Source organism: Vespa mandarinia, chromosome 21 (genome assembly GCF_050613455.1).
Source record: "Vespa mandarinia isolate Hongniang chromosome 21, ASM5061345v1, whole genome shotgun sequence".
In the NCBI taxonomy this organism is placed as follows: Eukaryota; Metazoa; Arthropoda; class Insecta; order Hymenoptera; family Vespidae; genus Vespa; species Vespa mandarinia.
In genome coordinates, this window is record NC_140830.1 from 3,777,501 (window position 1) to 3,802,413 (window position 24,913).

At 42.2% G+C, this 24,913-nt stretch overlaps 2 protein-coding genes across 18 annotated transcripts in view; one reads left to right on the plus strand and one right to left on the minus strand.

Moving 5' to 3' along the window:
- The window catches only part of msi (RNA-binding protein musashi), a 95,222-nt gene that overhangs the window by 17,224 nt on the left and 53,085 nt on the right, over window positions 1–24,913 (minus strand). For 11 of the 17 annotated variants that reach the window (XM_035871616.2, XM_035871617.2, XM_035871624.2 and 8 more), the window contains 2 exons: window positions 4,196–4,436; window positions 1–3,016 (listed from right to left, as the gene is read on the minus strand). The exon at window positions 1–3,016 is cut by the window's left edge and continues 830 nt beyond it. In XM_035871616.2, the coding sequence (XP_035727509.1) occupies window positions 2,150–3,016; window positions 4,196–4,436 (1,108 nt within the window). In that variant the 3' untranslated portion in view covers window positions 1–2,149. Of the gene's footprint in view, window positions 3,017–4,195; window positions 4,437–4,814; window positions 5,060–5,179; window positions 5,422–13,619; window positions 13,707–17,037; window positions 17,147–24,913 lie in introns of those variants that run through there. The other 6 variants (XM_035871627.2, XM_085663338.1, XM_035871625.2 and 3 more) reach the window with 4 other exon arrangements.
- Window positions 4,813–23,499, plus strand: LOC146872326 (uncharacterized). Its single transcript, XM_085663343.1, has 3 exons — window positions 4,813–4,899; window positions 4,968–5,043; window positions 23,007–23,499. Exons 1-3 carry the CDS (start codon window positions 4,859–4,861, stop codon window positions 23,175–23,177), a joined length of 288 nt encoding a protein of 95 aa, XP_085519469.1. The 5' UTR covers window positions 4,813–4,858; the 3' UTR covers window positions 23,178–23,499.

Below are 24,913 nucleotides of genomic sequence, written 5' to 3' on the forward strand. Positions count from 1 at the left end.
TTATTATTATTATTATTATTATTATTATTATTATTATTATTATTATTATTATTATTGTTATTATATTATATTATATTATATTATAATTATACTCGCGCGGATAGAGCGCAGACAAAGTATTTTGCCTTATTCGTCAAAACTGTTTGTCGTTACCGCTACTAATTATTCCGTTTAAGTAAACTCGCCGAGTTTGCAATTCAATGAAAACAAAGTCCTTCCCGTTACATCATCTTTCAAAAAGAATTGTTCATAGTCATTTTCGATCGAGTACACGCGCGCGCGGTTTTTTCAAAACGGATGTCGAAATGTCTTTTTAAATACTATCTGTGTTTCGTACAATTATGTGTCTCGTTCTCTCTGAGTGTATGTGTGTGTGTGTGTGTGTGTGTACGTGCGCGCGCGCATATGTGTATTTGTGTAAATGTAACGATAACCCAGCTTTTTACGCAAGAGAACTAATCTTACGCGAACGCGTCATCTAAAAAGTTATTATTAATATTAATGTACGCGCGACCAAGATCGGAGAAATATTGTCTTCCGTTACTCGAAGAAAAATATATATGTATTACACTATACATCATATATCTAGACGTATTTGTCTGTACTCTTGTCGATCGAAGCGACCTTCCACACATGTATATACGTGTACGTATGTATTTTGTATGCTCTTTGTGTGTGTGTGTGTGTGTGTGTGTATATATATATTCGCGTACATACACATGCAAATATCTCTCGTGTCCCCGTGTCTTTTTTTTTACGGAAAGTGTAGAGTCGCTGTGTTACGCTTCCCCGAGAATGACAAAAATACCGAGTGTCGAAAGTCGAGAAAAAAGATCGATCGTAGTTGGGATTGATACGATCGATATAACAGATACTTTCGACTATCTCTCGGGAAAATGCACGAGCAGATTCTCGCTGGGTACGGAAAAGAAAGATAACTTGAGAAAGAATAAAAAAATATTTAAATAAACCGAGACAAAGACCATTGGAAGGTGTTATCCCGTTCGTTGGCGGTATCGCACGCCTGACCCCCGTTTTTTTTTTCTTTTTTTTTTTTCTTTTTTTTTTTTATCTTCATGGTATATTTTATTGCTTGCACGCGTCGCGTTTAAAAAAGGAGAACGACCAGTTAAACGAAGGTTCGGTCGATTCGGTGACGCAAATATTTTAATTGATAATCGGTAATTAAGTTCGGGGCCGCAAGACGAGACCGCAACAACGAGACCGTAACATTGCCACGGGGAACGTGGAACTTGGGAATCGACAAGCGCGAAATACGAATGTACGACTCGAAAATAGGGAGATAAAAAAAACCAAAAGATCGTGATAGCTTCGAATCGAGACAATAAAGAACAATGAAGAGAACGTAAAAAAAAAAAAAAAAAAAAAGAGAGAAAAAAAAAGAAAAGAAAAAACTTGGAATTCGTCTCGAAGCATCGCGTTTCCCTTCTCGCTCCTCGATATTCCCTTTTTTTTCTCCACGCGCTCGCCTCGTCCTTAACTAGAGATACATATACATATCGCGACTCGTTCGCAGCTACATCTTCCTCTAATTCGAATTCGTGGCTACGAATATCTCTCTAATCGACGAGATCAGTCATCCTGCGGTACATACCCGTATTCCAGTCTTTATCGGTTTGAACTTTTGATCTTGAAGGAGATAACAAATATGTCAAGGTCCGGCCGCTTCGCGCCGTGCGTTCGCGCTTCTACCAAAGGATCGATGTTGCCTCGATATTTCTCGCGAAGATAGACGAGGATCTTCTTATTGATGTTGTTGTCATCGTCGTAGACTCCAGAGAGATAAGCAGCAGGCACTTGTAAATCTCGCATTCGATTTCTCCGAATGTTCGCGTCGGCGGTCAGGCTGGTGATGGTCGAGAGAGAGAGAGAGAGAGAGAGAGAGAGAGAGAGAGAGAGAGAGAGAGAGAGAAAGAGAGAGAGAGAGAGAGAGAGAAAATAGAGGAATAGAGAGGAAGAATGGGTGACAAGTCAAAGTTGGTTGAGGAAGAGAGAAAGAGTCGCTGGTACAAGTGAAAGGTAAACGACGCGAACGGGACATGAGAGTAGTGTGAGGAGAGACGGAGGAAGCAAAGGATTTGAGGAAGGAAAGAGAAAAAATAGAGATGTGACGACAGAAGGAAGGAGCTTAGACGTACATGCCCATGCCGTACATAGAGCCCCAATCGACACCTTGGAAGCTCGACATGTCGACGTTTGTCAGGGAGTATCCTTGATAGGGATTGCCAGGAGCTGCTGCCGCGGCCGGACTCGCCGCAGCCGCAGCCGCGGCAGCCGCGGCGGCCGCAGGAGGGGCCGGAGCCGGGGCAGGTGCCGCGGCCGCGGCCGCGGCTGCGACCGCCGCAGCTGGAATCGGATAGGGCGCATATCTATAGGCGGATAACGCGGGATAACTGCTAGCGAATAACTTTCCGTAGCCAGCGACGGCGTTTTGCACTTGGGCAGCCGCGGCAGCGGCCGCGGCCGCTTGTACCTGGGCTTGCGCTTGTGCGGCGACGATCTGAGATGCCGCCGCGGCCACCGGGAGCGGCGGTTGGGGCGCCAATCTAACCCCCAACGCGCCCAAAACCACTCTCTTACCGAGGGCTAAGGCACCCGGTTGAACGGCTTCCTTCGGCTGAGCCTTTTTACACTCGACCTTCTTGTTCTTGATAGTATGAAAATGGATCTCGCAGACGCGATCCACCACGTCCTCGTTCTCGAAAGTGACGAAGCCGAAACCCCGATGTCGCTTCGTTTGCTGATCCATCAGCATCACCGTTTCCTCGACCTTGCCGAACTGATTGAAGTAGGCCTTCACCTCCTCGCTACTCGTCTCCTGACTCACCCCACCGACGAAGATCTTCTTCGTCCGATTAGCCTGCTTCGCGCGGTTCTTCGGCGTCGCGTGCTTCGGGTCGATCTTCTTACCGTCCAGGGTGTGGATGGGACACTTCAGCACCTTGTCGACGCTGCCGGGCTCGGCGAACGTGATGAAACCGAACCCACGACTACGCTGTAACCGATAAAGCCAGAACGGCCACGATGCACGACTGTCCGCTTTCTCTACCTTTTGGGGCTTTCATTCTTTTCTCTTTTCTCTTTTCTTAAACTTAGTTTGATTTTTTTTTCTTTCTTTCTTTCTTTTTTTTTTGTTTTTTGTTTTTTTTTGTTTTTTTTTTTTTTTGTTTTTTTTTGTCTCTTTCCGTTTTGCGCCTAAATTCAAACACGCCGCTCGACCGTTCCACCTGGGGCAATATCGCGAAAACACGTCTCTCGCCCTGCTCTTTTCACCGAACTATTTCCAATCGCCGAAATGCATACACATATACCTATATATATATGTGCGTATCTGTATCCGTATATATTCCTGATTCTAACTGCATCGAAAAAGTAGTCGTATTACAAATAAATAAATATATATATATAATATATATATATATATAATGTATATATAAATGTTGTTATTTACAATTAGCTAATGCTACCAAACTACCATTTACATGCAAGGCTTTCCAAGCTAATTTAAAGACAAACATTCTAGGGTTAAATATAAGACAAGGAGAATAAAATTTTTAAATATCAATTACGGATCGTAAGTAATTCTCGATTCCCCTACGCGAAACGTGTTTCCCCAATTACGTTTAGCAAACTTTCGATATATTTCTGCCCTTCGTCACTTTTTTACGGTCAATATAATACATTGTACTATTACGTTCTACTTCCTTTATACTCTCTCAGCTATTAGTTACATCGATTAGTACAACTCTCTTTCTACTTTCTACTGTATAAAGTCTCGTGCAAAAGTGAAAGGAATAGAAACTGGTGCATCGAATCTCCTTGAAAACGAACTCGTCGCGCGCCTTGTACGTTTATATTATATACTTGGAAGGTACAATGAAAGAACTGCTTTAAACGATTTGACCTATCGAGAAAGAGACGAAAAATTGGTCTTTTTGGGAGCAAATACACGAAGCTGCTGCTTTAAACGATTGGACGATGCACGCGTCATACGTGCACGTCTACCATAAAAACGTATTTTGCAAAACGAGAGAGAGAGAGAGAGAGAGAGAGAGAGAGAGAGAGAGAGAGAGAGAAAGAGAGAGAGAAAGATTGACTCTAACGCGATGCAAACAGCCTCATATAAAGCGATCGCTCCTTCTAATTCCTCGAGAGTCATGATGATAAAACCGACCTGTGTAACAGGATCCTTCATGATGAGAACATCAGTTACGGTTCCAAACATGCCAAAATATTCCCTGAGCTTTTCGCTACTAGTTTGCCATGATAGACCACCGACAAAAAGTTTTCCAGGGGCTGGATCACCTCCGTTTGGTGTACTTCTACCAGAACTGCCGGAATGGCTACCGTTTATCGGGACCAGAGCATTGTGAAAATCGTGCTCGATTGCACCGTTCGCTGCCTCCATGCCGGCGCTGAAACATAAATCCCACAGATTCATCGGTACAGCAATAGATCAGAACGTTCTAATTACCATTGCTTGGACGAGCAGTAGGGACGCTCGAAAAATTGGACTTTGAAATTCCCTACTGCTCGATCGAAACATTGGTTCTTGAAAAAAAAAAAAAAAAAAAAAAAAAAAGAATATAAAGGAAGAAAAAGGGAGGAGGGAGGAACCAAATATAGTTATCTCTTTCAACTAAACAACTTTGATACGAACATACGGGGACTATATACGCTATAATTTCTAACAATATGAAAATTAACTAAGCACGTGAAAACTCTTCTATATGAATTTCATACTCGTTACATCTTTTCTTTATCCATTGTATATCGTACGTTTCAGTTCTTACCACTGTTCGCATTGAAGGCGGCGCTATTGATTTCCATCACTTTCATGTGCTACCACAGGATGTTTGTGACTACGATCGATGTAACGTAAGTCCTTCGGTAACACCGTTTCTTTATAACGACCACTTAGTCAGCATTTCTTTCTTTGCTTTTAGTCTCAGAGATTATCATCGATTCGAAATTCCTTCGGTACCACGATTTTTCGACTTGCGCAACCCCCGTGTTCTCAAGGTATGTTTCTTATCATCTACTTAAAATACAAGTAACGCCAATTTATTTCCATGTGTATATATATATATATATATATATGCATACACATATCTCCTGTCTACTAGCTCTTGATTTAACAAGGACGAACTAGGCTTACCACGAGAATCAAATCGGATAGCTCGTCCCCGATCCCTCTAAAAGGCACAATCGATCTTTACGAATCGTTGTAATATCGATGAGCCAACACGATTTCAAACATCGGTGAGAGCTTTCTCGTCGACGTCGAAAGAAAATGGCGAATAATTCAAAAGTTTGTCAAACTATAGAGGAACGAATGCCAAGCTAGTAGTCTCCATGAGTTATTCTCATGAAATCGTCGCATGAGAGAAAATCCGATTAATTGATTCTCCATCGGTTTTTTCATTCTCGATGAACGCCGATCCTCGAAAAGGAAAGGAGAAAAGGAAGGAAGAGAGTTCCTTCGATCACGTGAACGACTTTATCCAGAAACTCTCTATGAGAGAAAAAGAAGGGAGAACGACGTGGATAAAAAAAAAAAAAAAAAAAAAAAAAAAGAAAAGAAGAGTCAGGGGGATGCGATAGAGAAAGGAAGAAACATCAGGAACGATCAAATAAAATGGATAAAGCAAGGAAATAGAAACAAAAAGAAAAAAGAAAACAAAAAAAAAAAACAAAAAAAGTAAAGAAGATGGGAAAAAGGAAAAAGACGGGTCGCGCGTCAGTTCGCTTTGGATATATCGTGCACGTTCGCGGGCACGGTCAGAGAGAGAAAGAGGGTGCGCGCTGGATGGGGTGCGGCGTCGAGCTTGCGAGACGAGAAAGGGGATGCACGATCGCGGAGAGAAGGTCCCGAGGCAAGTAGAGTGCCTGCCTGCCTGCCTGCCTGCCTGCCTGCCGGAGAGGGTCGAAGAGAAACGAGCGAACGTGTTTCGATGTAGGAACGGAGAAAGAGAAGCTCTGGTGATAGTGGGGGTGGCAACGGTGGAGGCGGAGAGGGTGAGAGAACGCGCAGCTGGTGGATCAATACGCCCCTCCGTTCTTTCCCTCTCCAGCCGGCTCTCTTCCGGGGGTTGTCGCGTTCCGCACCGCACCGCGCCGAGCCGCACCGCGTGCGGCCTGATCCATCCCCGCGAAAATTCTTTCTTCCTTCCTTTTTTCCTCGTATCTTTTATTTTTTTCTCTTTCTCTTCGTTGTTACATCTCCTTGCTATATATCCCTCTCCTCGAATCTTTTTCTTCTCTAGTCTAGAGAATTCCCTAGACCGTCTTTCCCGAGCTCGCGGAAGGAATCGATCGCGATGGGGATTTCTCTCTCCCTCCCTCTCTCTCATAAAATTCTTAGCTACATCGCACACATCGGAGCAAAGGGAATTTTTACACGATGGATGTAGGATTAAGAGGAGAGGACACGGCTTATTTCATCCTCCTATTTTCTTCGTTCCTCTGGTAGCACCCCCCAGGCTTGATCGGTAAAGCAAACTTCGTCGTAGTTTACCGCCGCGTTACTTGACCATTAGGTAACACAGGAATGTGAACAAAGACGTTTGCACGATTAGTTTTAGAGTTAGTCGCGGTATCAACGACCTCGTAGAATCCATCGACGAATCCGAAATCGATTGGGACGACATCGAGAGAGCGGGGACATCCAGAAACTTGCGATCGACTACGACGCTCTTTCTAGCCATGACCCCGTTCGCTTGGTTCGCCATAGCCAAGCCTGTCGGAAGCTCGAGAAATAAGAAATATGAAAAATGGAGAGTAAAAGGGGATGTCGAATTCGAAGAGGATCGCAGTACGGAGGTTCGAGAAAAAAAAAAAAAGAAAAAAAGAAAAAAAAAAAAAAAAAAAAAAAAAAAAAAGATATTCGCAGAGAAGTCGAGCAAAAGTAGAAGCAAAAGCAAAAGCAGAGAAGGACACGATAGTGGCGATAAATCGAAGTATTTTCAGTATATCGGCGAATACTCCAATGGCCGGTAAACAGCAGTGGCCCCACGGCAACATCGAGTAACTCGCCTACCCTCCTTTTTCTATTGTGGGGGTGCGCGCGCGCACTTGACAAAGCGCAAGCGCAAGCTACGCTACGTAGAGACGCGCGTAGCTTCACCGAGAGAGAGAGAGAGAGAGAGAGAGAGAGAGAGAGAGAGAGAGAGAGAGAGAGAGAGAGAGAGAGAGAGAGAGAGAGAGAGAGAGAGAGAGAGAGAGAGAGAGAGAGAGAGTCTCTTTAGCTGTGGTACGTCGGTACTTTCGAGGGTGAGTCCTGCTCTGGTGGGGCTCCAAGGTGGCCGATCGTCTCTCTCCTACTTTGGGTGGGGGAGGGACAGGGTGCGGAGGCGGCACCGCCATCGAGAGACGCAGTGCCGTCGGGACGCTCGACCGAGCGATACGCGCACTAAACGCGGAAGGAACAGTCTTTCTTCGAGGACGAGAGCAAAGTTTGCCGACCGGTGGAACGCGAACGAGAAGAAATCTCGTCATTGTTGCCGCTGCCGTCGTCGTCGTCGTCGTCGTCGTCGTCGTCGTCGTCGTCGTCGACCTCGCATTGACAAAGCTTCGTATTTTTATCCAACGAGCTAACTCGAGGACAAACACGCAACCTAGACGAGTTGGCGCGTCGCGTTCGAGTAATCGATCCGGCCAGAATGTAACAGAATGTAGAAAAAGTCTTTGGATTTTCTTTAAAGGGACACTCCTGTGTATTATCAACGTATTGGGACTGTTCAGTGCCACGATCATCAGATGAGAGAGAGAGAGAGAGATCACGCATGTGTACCAGAGCCGGGGATATTGTCCTGTCACAGCAGTACGCCTTCAAAGAGTTACTGGTGTGATGGGACATTGTCCTCGTCTCGTGGTCCATTCAACGCCGATATTATTCTATCCTACTCTATTTTCAACGGCAAGGATTCTTTTCAGGAAGAACACGTTCATCGCTACGATGGCTGACTTCTCTATCCCTATATCTCCTACAATATCTATTTCTGTGTTGATTACTTTCTTCTTCTTCTTCTTTTTTTTTTCTTTTTCTTCTTCTTCGTTGGATCGGTAAAACATACAGCAGTGTGTAGGCTTATCTTACTTTCGGTGCTTCGTGAAAAACTTTGTTTGATCGAGCAGCCATTATGTTTTATCGTACATGTACATATTTGATGGAGGAACGGGGTCCTAGTTTGAGAAATTGCAAACTTTCATGGCCAAATATCTACGAGTCGAGTCTAGTTTTATTTTAGGAAGAAAGATGGCCACGAGGTGAATATTTTCCACGGAGATGTCTCTCGTATTATCGCCAACGTGGATACCACGAGCAATGTGGTGTTTCCGGTCGATAAGGCAGCTTTTGGAAGGCGCGGCTGATTCCTCGTTCTCTTACTCGACGTAGTCGTCGCGATGACGTCCGATCGAAAGCTTTCAGTGATTAAAACAAGATATTTTGGAAGAGAAAAACCCACGAGTTTCGTTTTCGCAACATTTTCTCTGCTAGGCATTCCCAAGATGGCCGGTATTGAACGCTATATATGATATAAGAATAATTCATCAAATTCTGTTTTTCTTTTTCACCGCTGAGTTTGCAAAAAAAAAGAAAAAAAGAAAAAAAAAGAAAAAAAAGAAAACAAAACATAACAAAAAAAAGAAAAAAAAGAGATCGCGTTATCTACGATGATTCGACACTTCGTTTCTCCTTTGAGAATGAAAGAAAAAAAAAAATGAAGAGTTTAAAGAATCCTCTAAAATAATTATAGGTAATTCAAACACGATAATTGGCAGTTTCGAGCCTCCTTCTGCAAATGTTCTTCGACTCAACCTGATTTTTTGTCATTTTGTTAGAAAGAAATAATTTCATGTCTCACTTAAAGTAGCATCTATCGAGCAACGAATCGATTTTTGTATCCAAGCCCAGTTTGATACACCAATTTAAAGTGACTCCATAAAGAGGGGTGGCGGTAGTCTCGAACGGGATCGATGCAAACGTTAACATCGAGGTCGATCATAATTTTCGTCTTTTTTTTTCCTTTTCTCAAAGAACATTTCATGCGTTTAATTGATATTTGAAAAAGGAAAGATGTAGAATGTAGAGAGGTCATTCTTCGTTTGTAACGATCGTGAGACGACGAGTACACGTCGATGACCGTTTACGTGGAAGTGCCGATGATAACTGTGTTGGTGACGTCGGTGACAAGTTGTTAACCGTGATGACTGTGATAGTGGTGCTTTGCTGTGGTGTTTCGAACGATACGGGGTGGAGCAGAGAAGTCGCGATTGGGGTGGATGGGAACGCGTTGCCGGCTCGCCCTCTCTCTGTACCTTGCTTCAGGGCATGGACGCTAGGTGGCGAATCTTTCATCGATAAGAACAGAGTGAGCGAGAGAGAGAGAGAGGAGAGAGAGAGAGAGAGAGAGAGAGAACAGCGGCATGCTACGAGGAACGAATGGAAATTTAGCTACCTTTTATTTATCTTGAGGATATTGAAAGAAATTGAGAAGAAGACAGATGAAAAGGAACGAACCAACAAACGTGGAGACGAATCAACGAAAGAGTAAAAGGAAAAACGTGGAAGAGAATGCTGATCAAGCTCATTGTGAAAAATATATATATATATATATATATATATATATATATATATATGTAATATATATATATATAAAAAAAAAAAAAGGTCCGTCATAATTATTCGCGTGAGAGACCTTAGACAGAGAACCCCATAGATGTTGTAGATCGTAGAGTACATGCTGCCACATGCAGATGTCGTTGTTGTGTAGGCATTACTATAGATTTTAGATAATACTTTTGGAAATTTTCTATTATTAGCATTTATATCCGAATAATAGCGCCGATTCCTTATTTCTCTTTTACTTTTATTTTCCTTTCTTCTTCCAATCATGCAAAATGATCGTACAAAACTGATTTTCCCGACTAAAAGTTTCTTTTTTAATTGGAGATAAAAAAGAAAAGAAAAAAAAGAGAATCCATAACATCGCAATATAAAAACGCTAGACGTAAAGTTGACAGCGTTTTCCGGCGGGCTGAAAAGCCGCGATCGATATAATATATGTATTTGCGGCAAAGCAGGTTGCATGCGTTGCACGTCGCAGTGGCAGCTGTAATCAAGCTATGTTCACACGTACACGTTAACCGTATAAACGTTTATATAAGCACTATTACCTTATGTGTACCTATTTAGATATGCACACGTAGAATTTAGATATGTATATATTTCGAGTTGAGCCGAGTCCGAGATTCAAAGATTACTCGCATATTGGATATCTATATGTATATGTATTATTAAATGTTGCTCGTGTAAACTCTCGTCGAGTCGTTGCGTGTAGGAAGAATTCGATCGATAAAAAAAAAAAAAAATGAAACTCGATAGAAGTCTGAAAACCAATAGAAACTGTATGAATTATAACGATCACGTTGTGCGCCGAAGTAAAATGGAAAGTCGATGAATAATAAATCAAATTGCAAGGAAATAAAACCAAAAAAACTCAGTTACATGCTTCATTTCCGAACGACGAGTAGTTTTTTCTCGTTGCTTCTGTTTTCTACAACTCTACACGCGCAAAGATTCTTTACGTATATATATACATATATATGTGTGTATGTATGTATGTATGTATGTATTTTTTATTTTCTTTTTCTTTTTCACCCTTCCTCTCTCTCTCTCTCTCTCTCTCTCTCTCTCTCTCTCTCTCTCTCTCTCTCTCTCTCTCTCTCTCTCTGGACGAGAAACGTCAACGAGCGAAATTTAGAGATTGCACGGGAAGGACTAAGAGCTTTGCGTCCTCAATTTGTTTTAATTTGGATGATATTAGTTTTAATTAAGACCGACGATTAACGTGGTGAAACAGCAACGTACGTTGGTGTCGGAGATGAAACAAGACGGTAATAGCTAAAGGGGTTACTTTAAAGTCTTGAAGCAAAGTCGTTTGTAGGGTAGCCGCTTTTTAAGTTTCCACCTTACATACGCCCACCCTTCCTTTTTTTCCAGTAAGCTTCACGTACCGAATCCTTTTAAAAAATTAACACACGCGCCGAGCGAGAGAAGAATCGAGAGAGAACTGCGAGTAACCTTTCGAACGAGTAAACTTCTCCCATTTTAGTTCCTTTTCAATTGGTTCTAAATTTGGTAAATTTGATCGACGCAAGGATCAAAAATATTCAAAGAATCTACCCATTAGAAATTTTGAAATCTGAACGATTCGTCGTCATTTAACGAAGACTAACGATTTTTCCATTAGCTAATAGGTTTTCTTCTTATTTCCTCCCAGTGCCTTTCCTATCTCATATATCCCAGAAATATCTCTAGCTTTCTCTCTCCCTCTCTCGCAACCCCTACTCTCCTACGCTGACGACTGGCGTTAGCTCCCTCTCTCTTCGTGGCTCGTGTATCCAGTACCTCGACGTTATTGGATCAATACGCGGGGCTCCAATTAATCCACGGGGGGCACCCTCGACAGATGGCCAACGGGAAACACCATACCCCAGTGTAGTAACCCTCCTAAATCCACAACGACCGCTACAAGCATTGCCATCGCCATCACCAACACCAACACCAAGCAACAATGTGCCTTATACGTAGAATGCACCCTGGGCACGCCCAGGTCAGAAGGAATAGTTGATGCGAACGACGACTATCGATAGGAACGAGAGGTTTCTTCCCTCCTTTTTTCTTTTCGCTCGTTTCATCTACCGATCCGAGATTTTTTCTCTCTCCCTAGCATTTTCATTAGCAAGAACATGGAACGATCGACGAGCGAATCTTGATTAAAGGCAAAAAACCTTCCTACTAATTTTTCATCCCTTTTTCTCTTTCCTCGAGGATCCTTCTCTCTCTCTCTCTCTCTCTCTCTTTCTCTCTCTCTCAATCATCGATTATCCTCGAGAATCTTTTTCATCGTCTTAGTCATCCAACGAGAATCTCTCAAGATCCTTTTTCTTTTCCTTTTGCAAGGGAATAATTTCTCTATGTCCCAAATTTCCGTCTCCCTTTCTCTCTCCGTCGTCGTGCCATTTTTATTCCGCCGTATGAATAACGAACAAACGTATAGCTTTTTGCTCCCTCGGAATTACCGACCGAGCGTTCATAATACATACCTTCGCGCGAAGAGGTCATAGAGTTATGGCTAACACACGGCGAAACAGTTTAAAAATCGATGAACGTTAGCCGGAAGAGAATTGGTATATGCGATATATACTGTCGCAACGAGAGGAACGCTTTCGGATTTACGCAAATATCGTTCGCATTTTTTCGAAAGAAAATAAAAAAAAATCACGATGAAGTCAGGCACGGACAGTTTTATGCAATCCGACAGGCGCGACAATTTTTTTTTCTCTCTTTTCTCTACAAGATGCTAATCAACAATATTGGTGAACTCTTTTGCATTTTTCTACGGAATCACATAAATTTTATCGACCGTAAGAGGATTGTATTCGTAGCAATAAAATTTCGTAATTGGAGAAAAAATTCGTCGGTCGTACTATAATAAATCGAGATTCGTAGGGAAAAGGAAACGAGATCGTTCGTTGAAATTCATTCAAACTACTTTACCAATTGTAGAAAAGGTAACTCGCATTCGTACCAACTACAGAGATTTCTACATTATCAACAACTTTTCCTCCGGCAATACCGATCGAGTCTGTCTCGCCGTAGAAATTTCCCGTGGTAACGCAAAGGACAACGAGACACGTTCACCCCTCTCGTCGTTTCGTTCTTCGTTTGCAAAAAATCTAATAACGTGTAATCTTTAGGACGAATATATCTTCTTCTTTTATTGTTCTTTTCTCACCGAGTTTAATTAAAAGCTATAATAAGAAAATACTCGTTTATATGTAGTCGATACTATTTATCAACTATTACTATGTACTATGTTGTTTATTTCTAAATATTTAGATTTTATTCGAAGGCGATTTATAATTGCGATTGGTTAAGCCTTATTAAAATTTATATACCGTCAAGAATTGGACATACATCTCTTTGCGTCTAACTACTTGAGAAAGAAGAATCGAGAAAAATAAAGTCGATCAAAAGTTGGATAAACATGACTAATTAAATTTTCTTTCCCATCTAAATAAGTGAAGCCGACATGATCGCTCATAGATATATATGCTAATAACTGCCTACGACGTGTACATGTACAAAACACAAAGAAAACCACTCGGATTAAAAAACGAGCAACAAATGCTATTTACGATATTTCGAAGGAGTGTTCGATATCTCGATTACTACTACTCGTTGTGCTCAAAGGCGTCCTCGTGAGAGAGAGAGAGAGAGAGAGAGAGAGAAAAAAAAAAGTATCGAACACCTCCCATCAAGCACCACAAATCGACATCATCGAAGACGACGATCGTAAAAAATCTAATTTCGGGTTGAGACTACTTTGGTCAAAAGGTAACAACAACAACACACTGTGAGAGATCTTGCAGAAACGAGTAGCGAAAGAAAGGAAAAAATAAGAAAAAACTCGAGCGACAAAAAACACAAAAGAATATAAAAGAACAGAAAGAAAAAGAAAAAAGAAAAATAAAGGAAAAAGGAATACGGTTCTGTGTCGTGTTTGACTGTTTTCAACCAATTTACTGACCTACCGCTAAATCAGTGTCGTACGAGAGTTCGTCCCCGCCAGCCTCCTCCACTCTTCTCTTCTCGCTCGAAAATTCCACCATCTGACGATTTCGTTATCGCCCGAGTGACGGAGCAATAATAAGAGAGAGAGAGAGAGAGAGAGAGAGAGAGAGAGAGAGAGAGAGAGAGGAGGAGGAGGAAGGGAGAGGTCGAAAGAAAGGAACTAGTTTTCATCGAAACCCCCGGGTCTCGAATTTGGCCCACGTCTAGCTCGTTCTGCTCAATCGCTTCCATCTCCCTCTGTCGATCTTTAGAACGTCGTTCTCGCTTCTTATCGCATCGATCGATGTATGATGCGAGATCCTTCGGGACGAAGCGCGTCCTCCATTCTTTTCTCCTCTTGTTTCTTTTGTTTGTCTCTTTTTCTTTTGCACTCTCTCCTCTTCTCCTCGTCGTTGGCATGACAAAAGAGAGGAGAACACGCTCACGGACTCTTTGCTATTCGCTATCCTTTGTACGCAACACACGAAGGTGAGGAAAGAAGTTTCTCCTCGAAATCCCTGCTTCTTTTGTCTTCTCCCAAAGGAACAAACAGGGCACGCGCGCCTTCTCTTCTCTTCTCTTCTCTTCTCGAGCCACCACCTTTTTTCTCTTTGTCACAACCTTCTCTCGAGGTTCCTGCTGTCGTCGCCGCCGCCGCCGTCGTCGTCGACACCCTTAATAAATAAGCTTCTCTCTGGTTCTGCGCCATCTTGAGATCCAACATGGTCCCCTCTTCGGGCTACTACACCGCCGCACACCATCGACGACGACCAGACCAACCGGATTGACATTACTTCTTTCCTTTCCTACGGAAGTAGAGTACTTGCGGATGTGCTTGTTTCTTAATACGACGAGAGTGCGCAACACAATACATCCAACCAAGTTACTTGAAACAATACATACACACACGTATATGTATATATAGCTATTTATATATATACGCGCGCGCGCATACATAAAAGTATATGCGTGTACGTAATATACCCATGCTCTTTTACGATGCGCTATTAACCAATCGACAACGTGATACATAGTTAATCGGTTAAACAACGGGATACTTTGTTATCGATGCTTCGTTAATATTGGAGTTTGCTCCGAAGAGCACTACGGACTAGTTGCTAAATAGAGATCAAACGAGAGGGAATATTATACGGGTGTTATATAAGAATATAAAGAGACAAACGCAATTATATAAGTTGTATGTACGTATATACATCATGTTATTAGACACGCCGCAGGAAAGTCAACGGACTTTGCGGAGTCGCAAGATCGAATCGCAAATCGAACGGAATCTCTCTACAGACCTATAGGATTTGCTACGAAGGACGATGGTCGGTGAAAGCTTAGAACGGATTTTCTATGACTACGAATAAAGGACAAATGCTCGAGCCTCTTGGTTCGCGTTACCCAACGTTACGAAATCACAACTGCCGATCAAACGTAATTAGAAATATCTTTATTATGTCTATCGCATACGTTAAAATCGTCGTAGTCTGTCAGAAGTGTTCAAACGATTAATCGGATATCTCGTAAAAGGTAACGATAACGCGTGTACAATGATTCCTAATCATTCTAAGCTAACACTCTGGCCGAAGATCATTATTTATGTAAGCCATCATTGAACCTGCGCGTATCCTACTACCCACTACTACTACTACTACTACAACTACTATTATTACTACTCTACTTTCACAGCTCGTGTAATTATTACTTTTGACGAATGAAAAATTTACTCCAACGAGTAGGACGATTTATTTTTTTATTTTATACCTCTCAAAGACCATTAGAAAGATGCTGCGGAATAAAGAAAAGATGAAATTGTTTTTGCAAAGAAACGCTCGATTTCGAAAGTAACTCCGTCGTTACGATCCAATAGCTGTCGATGAAGAAAGAAGAGAAAGAGAGAATGTGCGGCGCGTAGCGTGACCATAGGAAAAACCAAAAACAAAACAAAAAACAGAGAAAAAGAGATGAAGTTGGGTATAGGGAAAAAAACGGAAGGACGAGACAAAAAAAAGTGAAACGGTAAAAAGCCAGAGAGAGAGAGAGAGAACGTCGAATAAAACACAAACTCGTTCTGTGGTTGCTTTTACGACCTCGTAATAAACGATCGAAAAATGAAATAAAAAAAAAAAAAAAAAAAAAAAAAAAAAAAAGTAGAGAGAAATTTGTTGGAACTGTCCAGCGATATGGGAACGCGATTCGTTATCGCGTTAACCGTACAAAATGCTTCCTATTTCGAATCGATCGAAAAAGGACGAATAAGGATTCCATCGAAAAGGAAGATTTCCTGCGTTTTTGCCATTCCCATCACGCGGAGCTAAACCCGTTTCGCGAGATTATGAGAGGGAGAACTCGTCGAGAAATTCTGACATCGGTAACATCGGGAACCTACGGACGAGTCTACTTACCGACTACAGCGTATACGCGCGCGCGCGCGCGTGCTCGTTTACCACGGCTACGTAACGCGGAACGTGGTGAAGTAAATCTCAAATAAACATACGTAACAGTTACACACACGCGTACACCATTCGCGAAAGGATCTAAGAGCGATCTAAGTCGTAGGAGGAGTCATTTTCGTTTTTTTTTCTTTTTCAACGTTACATTTATATGGTTATGTATGTTAGAGTGATACTTTTCTAACGATTACCCTACTTCCATGTAATATGCAGAGAGAAATAGAGAGTCAAAATGTGCAAAGAGAGAGATAGGAATCATAGAAGGAATGGAGAAGGAAGAGAGAAAGGTCGATCGGTGCAAGAGAGTCAGCTAAAAAAAGAACGAGAAGCGCGAGAGTAAAAGAGAGAGAGAGAGAGGGGGGGGAGATAGAGAAGAAAGGGCGACGAACGAAGGAAAAAAGGAGAGAGCGACAGAACACGCGCGCGCGAAGGGAATTTCTTGGCGAGAGAGGCAGAAATCCTGACCACACCCATCGATTCGATCGTTGCGGAATCGCCGATCGGCAAGCTTTTTCCCTCCTTTTAATCCGGTCGTTGGATTAAAAACACCGACGATACACAATGTGGCTTTTGCTACGCGAACGTCGAGAGGACGTTCTAACCTAAATTTGATCGCGTGCGTGACTCTATTCGATCGAGTCAAACTTATTGCAGGTTCTTCTAAGAAACGTAGAAAGTATCGAGGTGTGCCAGATTCTGAGATTTTTCGTTCGCCATTTTTGTTTACCCCCACACGGAAATTAACTTTTTATTATTATTTCGTTCGGAAGAAACTCGTCGGCATGCTCCATTTAACTTTGCTAACAGATAAGGAAGCTATTTTTTCTTTCTCTCTTTCCTCGCGCCACTCCTCTCCCCCTCCCTCCCTCTCTCACTCTTCCATGGTGGTTTCTTTACCTGGGCTCGGTTAGGATCTGGTAATTAGAGGAAACTCACAATAGACAATACACCGTGTCTTGGTCACCGTTGGTCCACCGTTCGCGCCCGCACCCGGTGGTCCATAGTCACTTCACCAGGCCCGACAACCAGATTTCGTACCTGCATCCTTGAAAAAAAAAAAGAGACAACAGCGGTTCTCAGCTGAAAAGACTTTTCATCAACGGGCCGACGATGGCTCGCCATTTTTTAAGCGTAGTCCTTCTCTCTAATTTCTTTCTTTTCTATTTGTTTATCTTTTCATCTGTCTAGTACTCTTTCCCACTCTTTCATTTCGTTCGATGGCAAAACGTCGCTGGGAAAGTCTGCGGAAGAAGTCTCCTTTTCTCTGACTCAACCAAGAAAACATGTCAGAGACTTTCCTCTTTTCTTTTCCCTCTCGAACCTCTAAACGTGTCCGCCGCTCAAATACACAGCAAATATATATCTAACGATTTACTCATTCCAGCGTCGTTCCGACGAAACGGAAAGAATATAATATAGTCTACCATAGAAGCTTATGTAAGAAGTTCAACGCGAAAGAGACAATCACAAAAGTCTGCTATAATACAAATACTTCCTCTTGCGCTTTACTTCAAACGTGGCTATGCGTTAAAGAGCAATGGGTGATATACTAATGACGATTAAATTATCAATACATCTAAATCTAAACGATATACACAACTATATATATACATATATATATATATATATATATATATATATACACATACACACACATACCAATAGATAATATGCGCAGTAAAACAAAAAATGATCAGTTGACAAAATAAGCGACGATACTTCTACATGTATACATATATACATATACATACATACATATATATAGTGTATACATGATTATAAATTAGATGCGTTGAGTTTGCCGCAACTACCAGATATCAAATGTATAATATATACGTGTGTAATAGATGTAACAGTGCCTCGCCATACCAATTGCATAAAAAATAAAGCCACGGATATACTAAAAATCGGTGACTCACTTTCAACTACTCAAGCGATATATAAATATAATATAATATTATAATAATTGTGCTAAAACAGCGTTTTTTTAGATAGTCATTGGCGGCTATCGTACAATGCCCGATGTTTATATTTCCTACTAATATAACTAATTGATTGCGCGAATAAGAGGAAGAAAGGGAGGAGTGAGGAGGGGAAATGACGCGAACGGAACAATGGTCCTAGCGAATAAAAAAAGATATTCCCGTTACAGCTATACGAATCCAGAAGAATTATTCTCCGTCGTTATGTCGCTGTTTCTACTGTTTTCTAGCGATCTCTTCTATCGTCCTCGAAAAGTACTCGTACTTTGCGACGAGCTTCAAACTCGATTGGAATTTGTTTCCTGCAAAGTTCTCGCAAGCTTCGGATACTCGAATGATCGTCATGGTAGACGTTCCGTCTACTCCCAAGTATCTCAAGAGAGAGAAAGAGAGAGAGAGAGAGAGAGAGGTTGGAGAAGAAAGCAAACAAAAAAAAAACAAAAAACAAGAAAAAAGCAAAAAGAAATAAAAAGAACGAGGAAAAGTCTCGAAAGAGAGTGGAAATTTCGATGTCGCACAAATTTTCTAATGAGAGAACGTAGGTGGATGAAGTTAAAAAAGTATATGAAAGAAGGGAACGGAGGAGAATGAAAAAACGACGTAACTTGAAAAGTTTTGTCCTTCCCTCCGTGCAGAGCGAATATCCACGTCCATCATCGCGGAGTTCCTTTGACTTCTCTCGGTTTTTATTTTATACGGATTTATATACGATTGTGAAAAGGAAAATATTAAAAATGTCTTTATTTAAAGCAAGCTTAATTTTTCCAGCGCATCAAGGTCACTTTGTTAATTTTCTTGCAATTCCTAGTAACGACAGGACGACTATCTAGGAAGAAGTAGAGGGGAGGAGAGAGAGAGAGAGAGAGAGAGAGAGAGAGAGAGAGAGAGAGAGAGAGAGAGAGAGTGAGAGAGAGAGAAAATAACGTAGGAGGAAATCCATAGGCGTAAAAGGCGCGCGGGCGCACAACACGCAGCTCTCTCGCACAGTTTTCGAGAAAGTGGTGGGGGATGAGGCTAGACACGATGGAGGGAAGACAAGAAGGGGAAGGGGGAGGGAGAGCGAGAGAGAAAGCAAAAAGGCACGATAGGGAGAAAGATCGGACTATATGCCGGGGCACATCGGGTCGATACTCGTTTCCAACGAATCGAGAAAATTCTTCCGAATGACTCGTCTAATCCACACACACAAACACACAAGCATACGCATTCGTTTGCGAGCAGATAGTAGAATAAAGTGCCATTGAGATAGATCCGTTCGATGATCCGGCTCGCTGCGAAACGATATATATATATATATATATATATATATAATGTATGTATGTATATATATATATATATCCCGTGAGTCGAATAGATTCTAAGACATAGGTAACAGCAATCCAAGGCTCGATCAATAAAGCACAATGTTGAAACAAAAGGAGATTGCTTTTTCTTTTACATTTCCATGCGAGTAATTAGCCGGAGCGTCTCGGGCACTTAAAAATAATTTACACTTGAGTCCCGAGAATCGGATCGTTTGAGTGCTCGAACGCTAACGACGCTGCGAAGAAGGTACACAACACGAGTGGTGCCAAGTGTCGAAGAGACGACACAAGGAGTCGTTTCGTAGCGAAAATGCGCGCGAAAAAATATGGAATATATCGAAATTTGTTTTTATCCCCTTCTTGGTATTTCTATAACTTTTCCTCCAACCGATTATATCAAACTCGTTTTACGAATAGTTACGTTTTGTACAATACAAGCTGCAAGCAATAATAATAATCCGTCGTAAATCGAAATGAAAATTAATTCGATCAGAGAACGAGTCGAATTGAAAGCCTCTCTCCTCCCTCTCCTCGTCGATCCCAATTTTTGACAACCCCGTAGACGCATAGGCGTCGCTCTTAAAAAAGAAAAAAAAAAAAAAAAAAAAGAATCAAGGTTCTTCGGAAGGTGGGGGTAAATCTCTCTCGGAACAGTCGGTAAACTTAGATTCCTACCTCCGTGCGAACGACTGCTGCCACCAACGTCGTCTGCGACACCTCCCTTTCGCACCCACCAACACCCTATGAACAACCGTCGTCGTCGTCGTCGTCGTCGTCGACGCCACCCCTTCGGCGAACCTATCTTCGCCTGGTCAATAACCTCCGTGCTCTCTCGCGTACAACGTCTATTATAATCGTCTCCTCGTTTGAGAGCCTCTGCTCCTCTTCTACGGGTCTTTTTCCTTCTTCCTATCGCTTCTAATCGTGGCAAATTCTTTCCTCCGAGACATCCATATCCGATTTCAGCAATTTATCCTACATAAATTACCGAAATCTTTCTACATCCGAGCCGTCATATCGGACGATATCACAGAGAGGAGCTCCGTTGAGAACCACCGTCGTCGTCGTCAAACTTACCTCTCGAGGGAAGCCTTAAGAAGTTATCACGACGTAAGTGTTTCGAGATAGACGGCCAGGGAGTGAGAGAGAAACTATCCGAGAGTTTAAAAGGATGTCCCTGTCGATGCTGCTCGAAGAGGAATTATTATTTATGACGGAGAGGATGCGAGCATTGTCAAAGATAATTAATAGAAACTTTCCTCCTCTTAAATGAAACCAGAGAGAAATCGTATAATGGATATTAATCGTGTCGAAATCGACGATTAATTATTATCGATCGACCATTGCAACGAGCTCGTGAAAAAGTCATTAAAATCGATGCTAGGAACGCGATTAAAGAATTTCAAATGACGAGAGTACAGCGGCGTACGATCTTGTACGAATTCATTCTCCCTGGAAATTGCAAGCGTAAGGTGATGCCATCTGTACTGGTGGTCTCGAAGCGAGTCTTAAAAATCATCCCCCTAAGATCAATACTCCGTACGCGAATGGGCACGAAGTCTGTAAAATGCAAAGTCTAGCGGTCGCTATTCTCTTTCAATTTTTTACAAAACGTCGTCGATATTCCTCTATCGTATCGATCTAATCCTCGTTACTCGTAATTGCACGCAAAATTTCATTCGAGTCAAGTCAATTCTCTTTATGCGTTCGGTAGAGATGCGGATTCTCCAGAGTCGCTAGGAATTTATATCGTTTGCCGAGAGAGAGAGAGAGAGAGAGAGAGAGAGAGAGAGAGAGAGAGAGAGAGAGAGAGAGAGAGAAAATCGACCAAGGGAGTTCAACATGGCTGCTGTGCCTCCTTGGGTAATCGATGATCATTAGCGAAGAGCTTGTTAAACAAATGCGAGCAGAGTTCGGACGATTTAGAAACGCATGCTCTTTGGAAACCCTACGGAGGGAGCCAAAGGATGTATGGATATGGAAGACCCATGAATTCGGGTCGGGTATTTGGCTTAGGAGAGTGCTTATCAAAGGTTTCTTCGCGAGTCCTCTTTGCGGCTTCTAACGAGATAATTCGATTTCTACCACTTCTATCGCTCCCTTCTTTTTCTCTTTCGAGGGTGTTTTAAACATTTTTTCCCTCCTCTCAACTTCCTTGCAAACTCGCGACTTACGAAATTGATTCTTCTTAAAAGAGAGTCACCTAGAAGAGAAAATAAAGAAAAAAAGGAAAAAGAAAAAGGAAAATTATAGGTGCAACAGGTCCGTCGAAAGAGAGGAAAGAGTAAATACATATACATATTTATTTATATATACGTCTATGTACGTAGACGCTATCGCTAGAGATTCTGCGCGTCGAGTAGTCACGACGAGAAAATTCCTCTTAGAAAATTAATTACTCAGGATCGATCGATTCACCGATTTATTCGAACAGACATCTTTTAGCGTTTAGCTCGTAAACTAAAATGGGTCATCACGTCATACCGAGAACTGGCTCTATTCGAAACCGACGATTCAGCCCACTCGTGCGTTTCCGAGTATCGAACTTTCCTTCGAAACGGATAAAGGAGAGAGGCGAGTAAATACGGAAAACGCATGTCGAGTACCCTCTCTCTGCTCGAACGAGCCGACGTAAAAAATTATTCCTAGAAGTAAGACTCAGGGAGGAGGGAAGCATATTTTCAAGCTGCATTCGATGGAAAAAAAAAAAAAGAAAAAGGAAAAAAGGGGATGGACGGACTTCTACCGCTTCTAATCGTCACAATGAATATATATGTACGACGAATGCTCCTTTACTAATAATTCTTTTAATGAAATTGACTGAAAACGAAAGAGCAAGGTACACAGTATGCTTTCGGCTGATCATAAGCAATAAAAAAAAAGGAGGTTGAATAGGGGTGAAAAAAAATTGCAGAGCTTTGCACTCGTTTCGAGGCGAAACCGTTTCGAAGGGGCTGACTCGGTGAGCATCAACAGCGATAGAAAAGCGTGTTTACTCGTCGTTGTCGTCGTGTCAGCGATTCCAGAACGTATTATTCCCTGAGCGAGTTGACAATCTCGTCGGTTTAGCGTGCGTGCGCGCGCGATAGAGAAAGAGGAGACGGGGAGTGACGAGAGATCGAGGGAAACGCGTGTGGAAGCACTTAACAGGCACGGTGGTCTACGCTTCCCCAAGCTCGTCGAGACGCGATTAAAATTGTGAATTCCACCCTATACCGAGAGAGCATACACAAGATGATCTCGAGTTCCGTTCTACTCGGAGGGAATCATTAAAGTTTCGCTCGATCGATGTTACTACCGCTACTGCCATTACTTTATCAAAAAAAGTCTTTTTAATTTTACACCGATTTTGACATGTCGTTCGAGTCTCCGACGAAAGCTTCTTACCGAAGATTTTCTCGATGGACTACCGTTCAAACGTTTCCAATCACGAGAGTCATCGGGCGTTCATCGATCGATACTTTTCAAAACTCTTTCCTCTCCTCCGAGTAGAAACTTTTGCTTGGTTGCGCTTACACAACTGCCTACCTACGTAGAAAATACTCGAAGGTTTACATTTTATTTATAAAAAGAAAAAAAAAAAAAAAAAAAAAAAAAAAACTTTTTTTTTCGTTTGCAGTTATGGCATACGAAAAAACCCCAGCCAGCCATTCATCTGGACAATCGATATCGACTGATGAGACACGAGCCAATGCTCGACGTCGATGGAAACGAAACCAACGAAATCGGTGAGGATGACATGATCGACATAAAGGATCCACCGAAGGAAGGAGAAAAGGATCGAGAATAATGGATATTTAAGCCTGCGAAACCATTTGAAACTTTACGGCGTAAGATTTTAGGTTGGTCGAAAAGCAGGGGCCAGGGCAAAATCTTTAATGAGAAATAACACAAAAATTGGACAGGACAATCCTCGAAGGACTTGCAACCCGAAGAGGATTAGGTATTCCTCAAAAGTCGCCGTAAAGTACGAAATTGTTCGAACCGATGTGACCGTTCTCTCGTGCCGACCTCTAATCTTTCCTTTCGAAATCCCGAAAATCCCTTGGTTGTCTCTCCGTTTCCCTCTCGCTTTTCACCCGCCGTCCGCGCCATCAACGTCAAAATTATTCTTTCGGAAACACAAAAATTTATGTAGGATGAGAATTGCTCGTAGAAATAAACAAAATAAAAGAAAAGTTATCGTCATATATTCTCCTCTTTCAAGCGATTTTCGACGCCTACTAAAAGACCTTCCACGTACATTTACGATTAAGGGAATGGGAGAGAAAGAAAGAGGACGTTTCGTCCTCGAAACTTTAGCTGGAATTTTAATTTCCCAGAGACCTAATCCCATCCCCGCATCAAAGCGTACCCGCATTCACGTATCTAATTAAGAGAGACGGTCGAGAAGAGCTACTAATCGCAAACTTTTCTACTCTTATTTTTCTCAGCTCCAGCATAAAATAATTTCTTCCATCTATGAAGGAATTCTTTCCAAGAGAACCTGACAAACTTTGGAAACGTATTCGCAAACACCGTTGTCGTTCAACATTCGCAACAAACTCGATTCCGCATAACAACGTTTTATCCCCAACACCCTGATGTCCCTCGCATCGGACGCAATCCAAACGACAAGGTCGTTGTCTTGCGTCTAAATAAATTATAATTTTAATTTGCTAAATCGAGAGTAATCGAAACGAGGCTTTTACGTAAGAGTAAACAACGATCAAGGGGAGGAGAGAGAGAAAAGCAAAAAGAAAAAAAAAAAAAAAAAGAAAAGAAAAAGCGCAGATAATAATGGCGCCGACGTCTCTCTTGGCAGGACAAGACGTATAGAGGCGGCCGTGTTTGAGCTTGCCGATCGAGTTATATCCGGAACGTTGTTATCTCGAGTTATATCGAGAGTACAAGCGAAAATAGGTTGAAATCTTGCACCGTACTAATTTAGGGCGTGGTACCGGTGCCTGTTGGTGGCTCGTAAAAGAGAGGAAAATGACAAGTCGTGTCGATAGGTCTCCCCCCCTCCCCATCGATCGAAAACTTTGCCGACGTTGACCCGATTGCGTCGATTTAACTCACGACGCGTGTATTTTTTTTTCCTTTTTACCCAAAGCTACCAAAAATGCGCTTTTTTCCTTCTATCTCGATCGAGCTCGTTAACTCTATAACAATTAGGAATCAACGTCGATGAGAGATCGCATAGATGCACCAGGTGACGACGGTGGTAGCAACAACAGAGAACGGCAAAGCTCGAGCGTACTCCCACTCTCCTTCTCGATTCAACGTCGATCTTCCGCCATAATGGTCAGAGCATAGTCAATGTTCGACAGCTGTTGCTTTTCCTCGCACACGACTACATATATCTTGTTAAGGCTGGTTTAACGTCCTCCTTACACACTCCTCTCTCGTACCAAGGTAGACCGTTTCTTCCTCGAGATTCATTCTCGATGCGGTCTGAAGGACTACGAGCTGTTTCCACGAGGCTAGAGCGTGTGTGTGTGTGTGTGTGTAAGTGAGAGAGAGGAGACGTATCGTATCATCGGC

What these genes read in the sequence shown, in the direction of transcription:
- LOC146872326 (XM_085663343.1), top strand. Translation starts at nt 4,859, where the DNA reads ATGTGCTACCACAGGATGTTTGTGACTACGATCGATGTAAC. An exon ending in GTGACTACGATCGATGTAAC is followed by an intron (nt 4,900 to 4,967) that starts GTAAGTCCTTCG and finishes CTTTGCTTTTAG; the next exon opens with TCTCAGAGATTATCATCGAT. An exon ending in GCAACCCCCGTGTTCTCAAG is followed by an intron (nt 5,044 to 23,006) that starts GTATGTTTCTTA and finishes TTTCGTTTGCAG; the next exon opens with TTATGGCATACGAAAAAACC.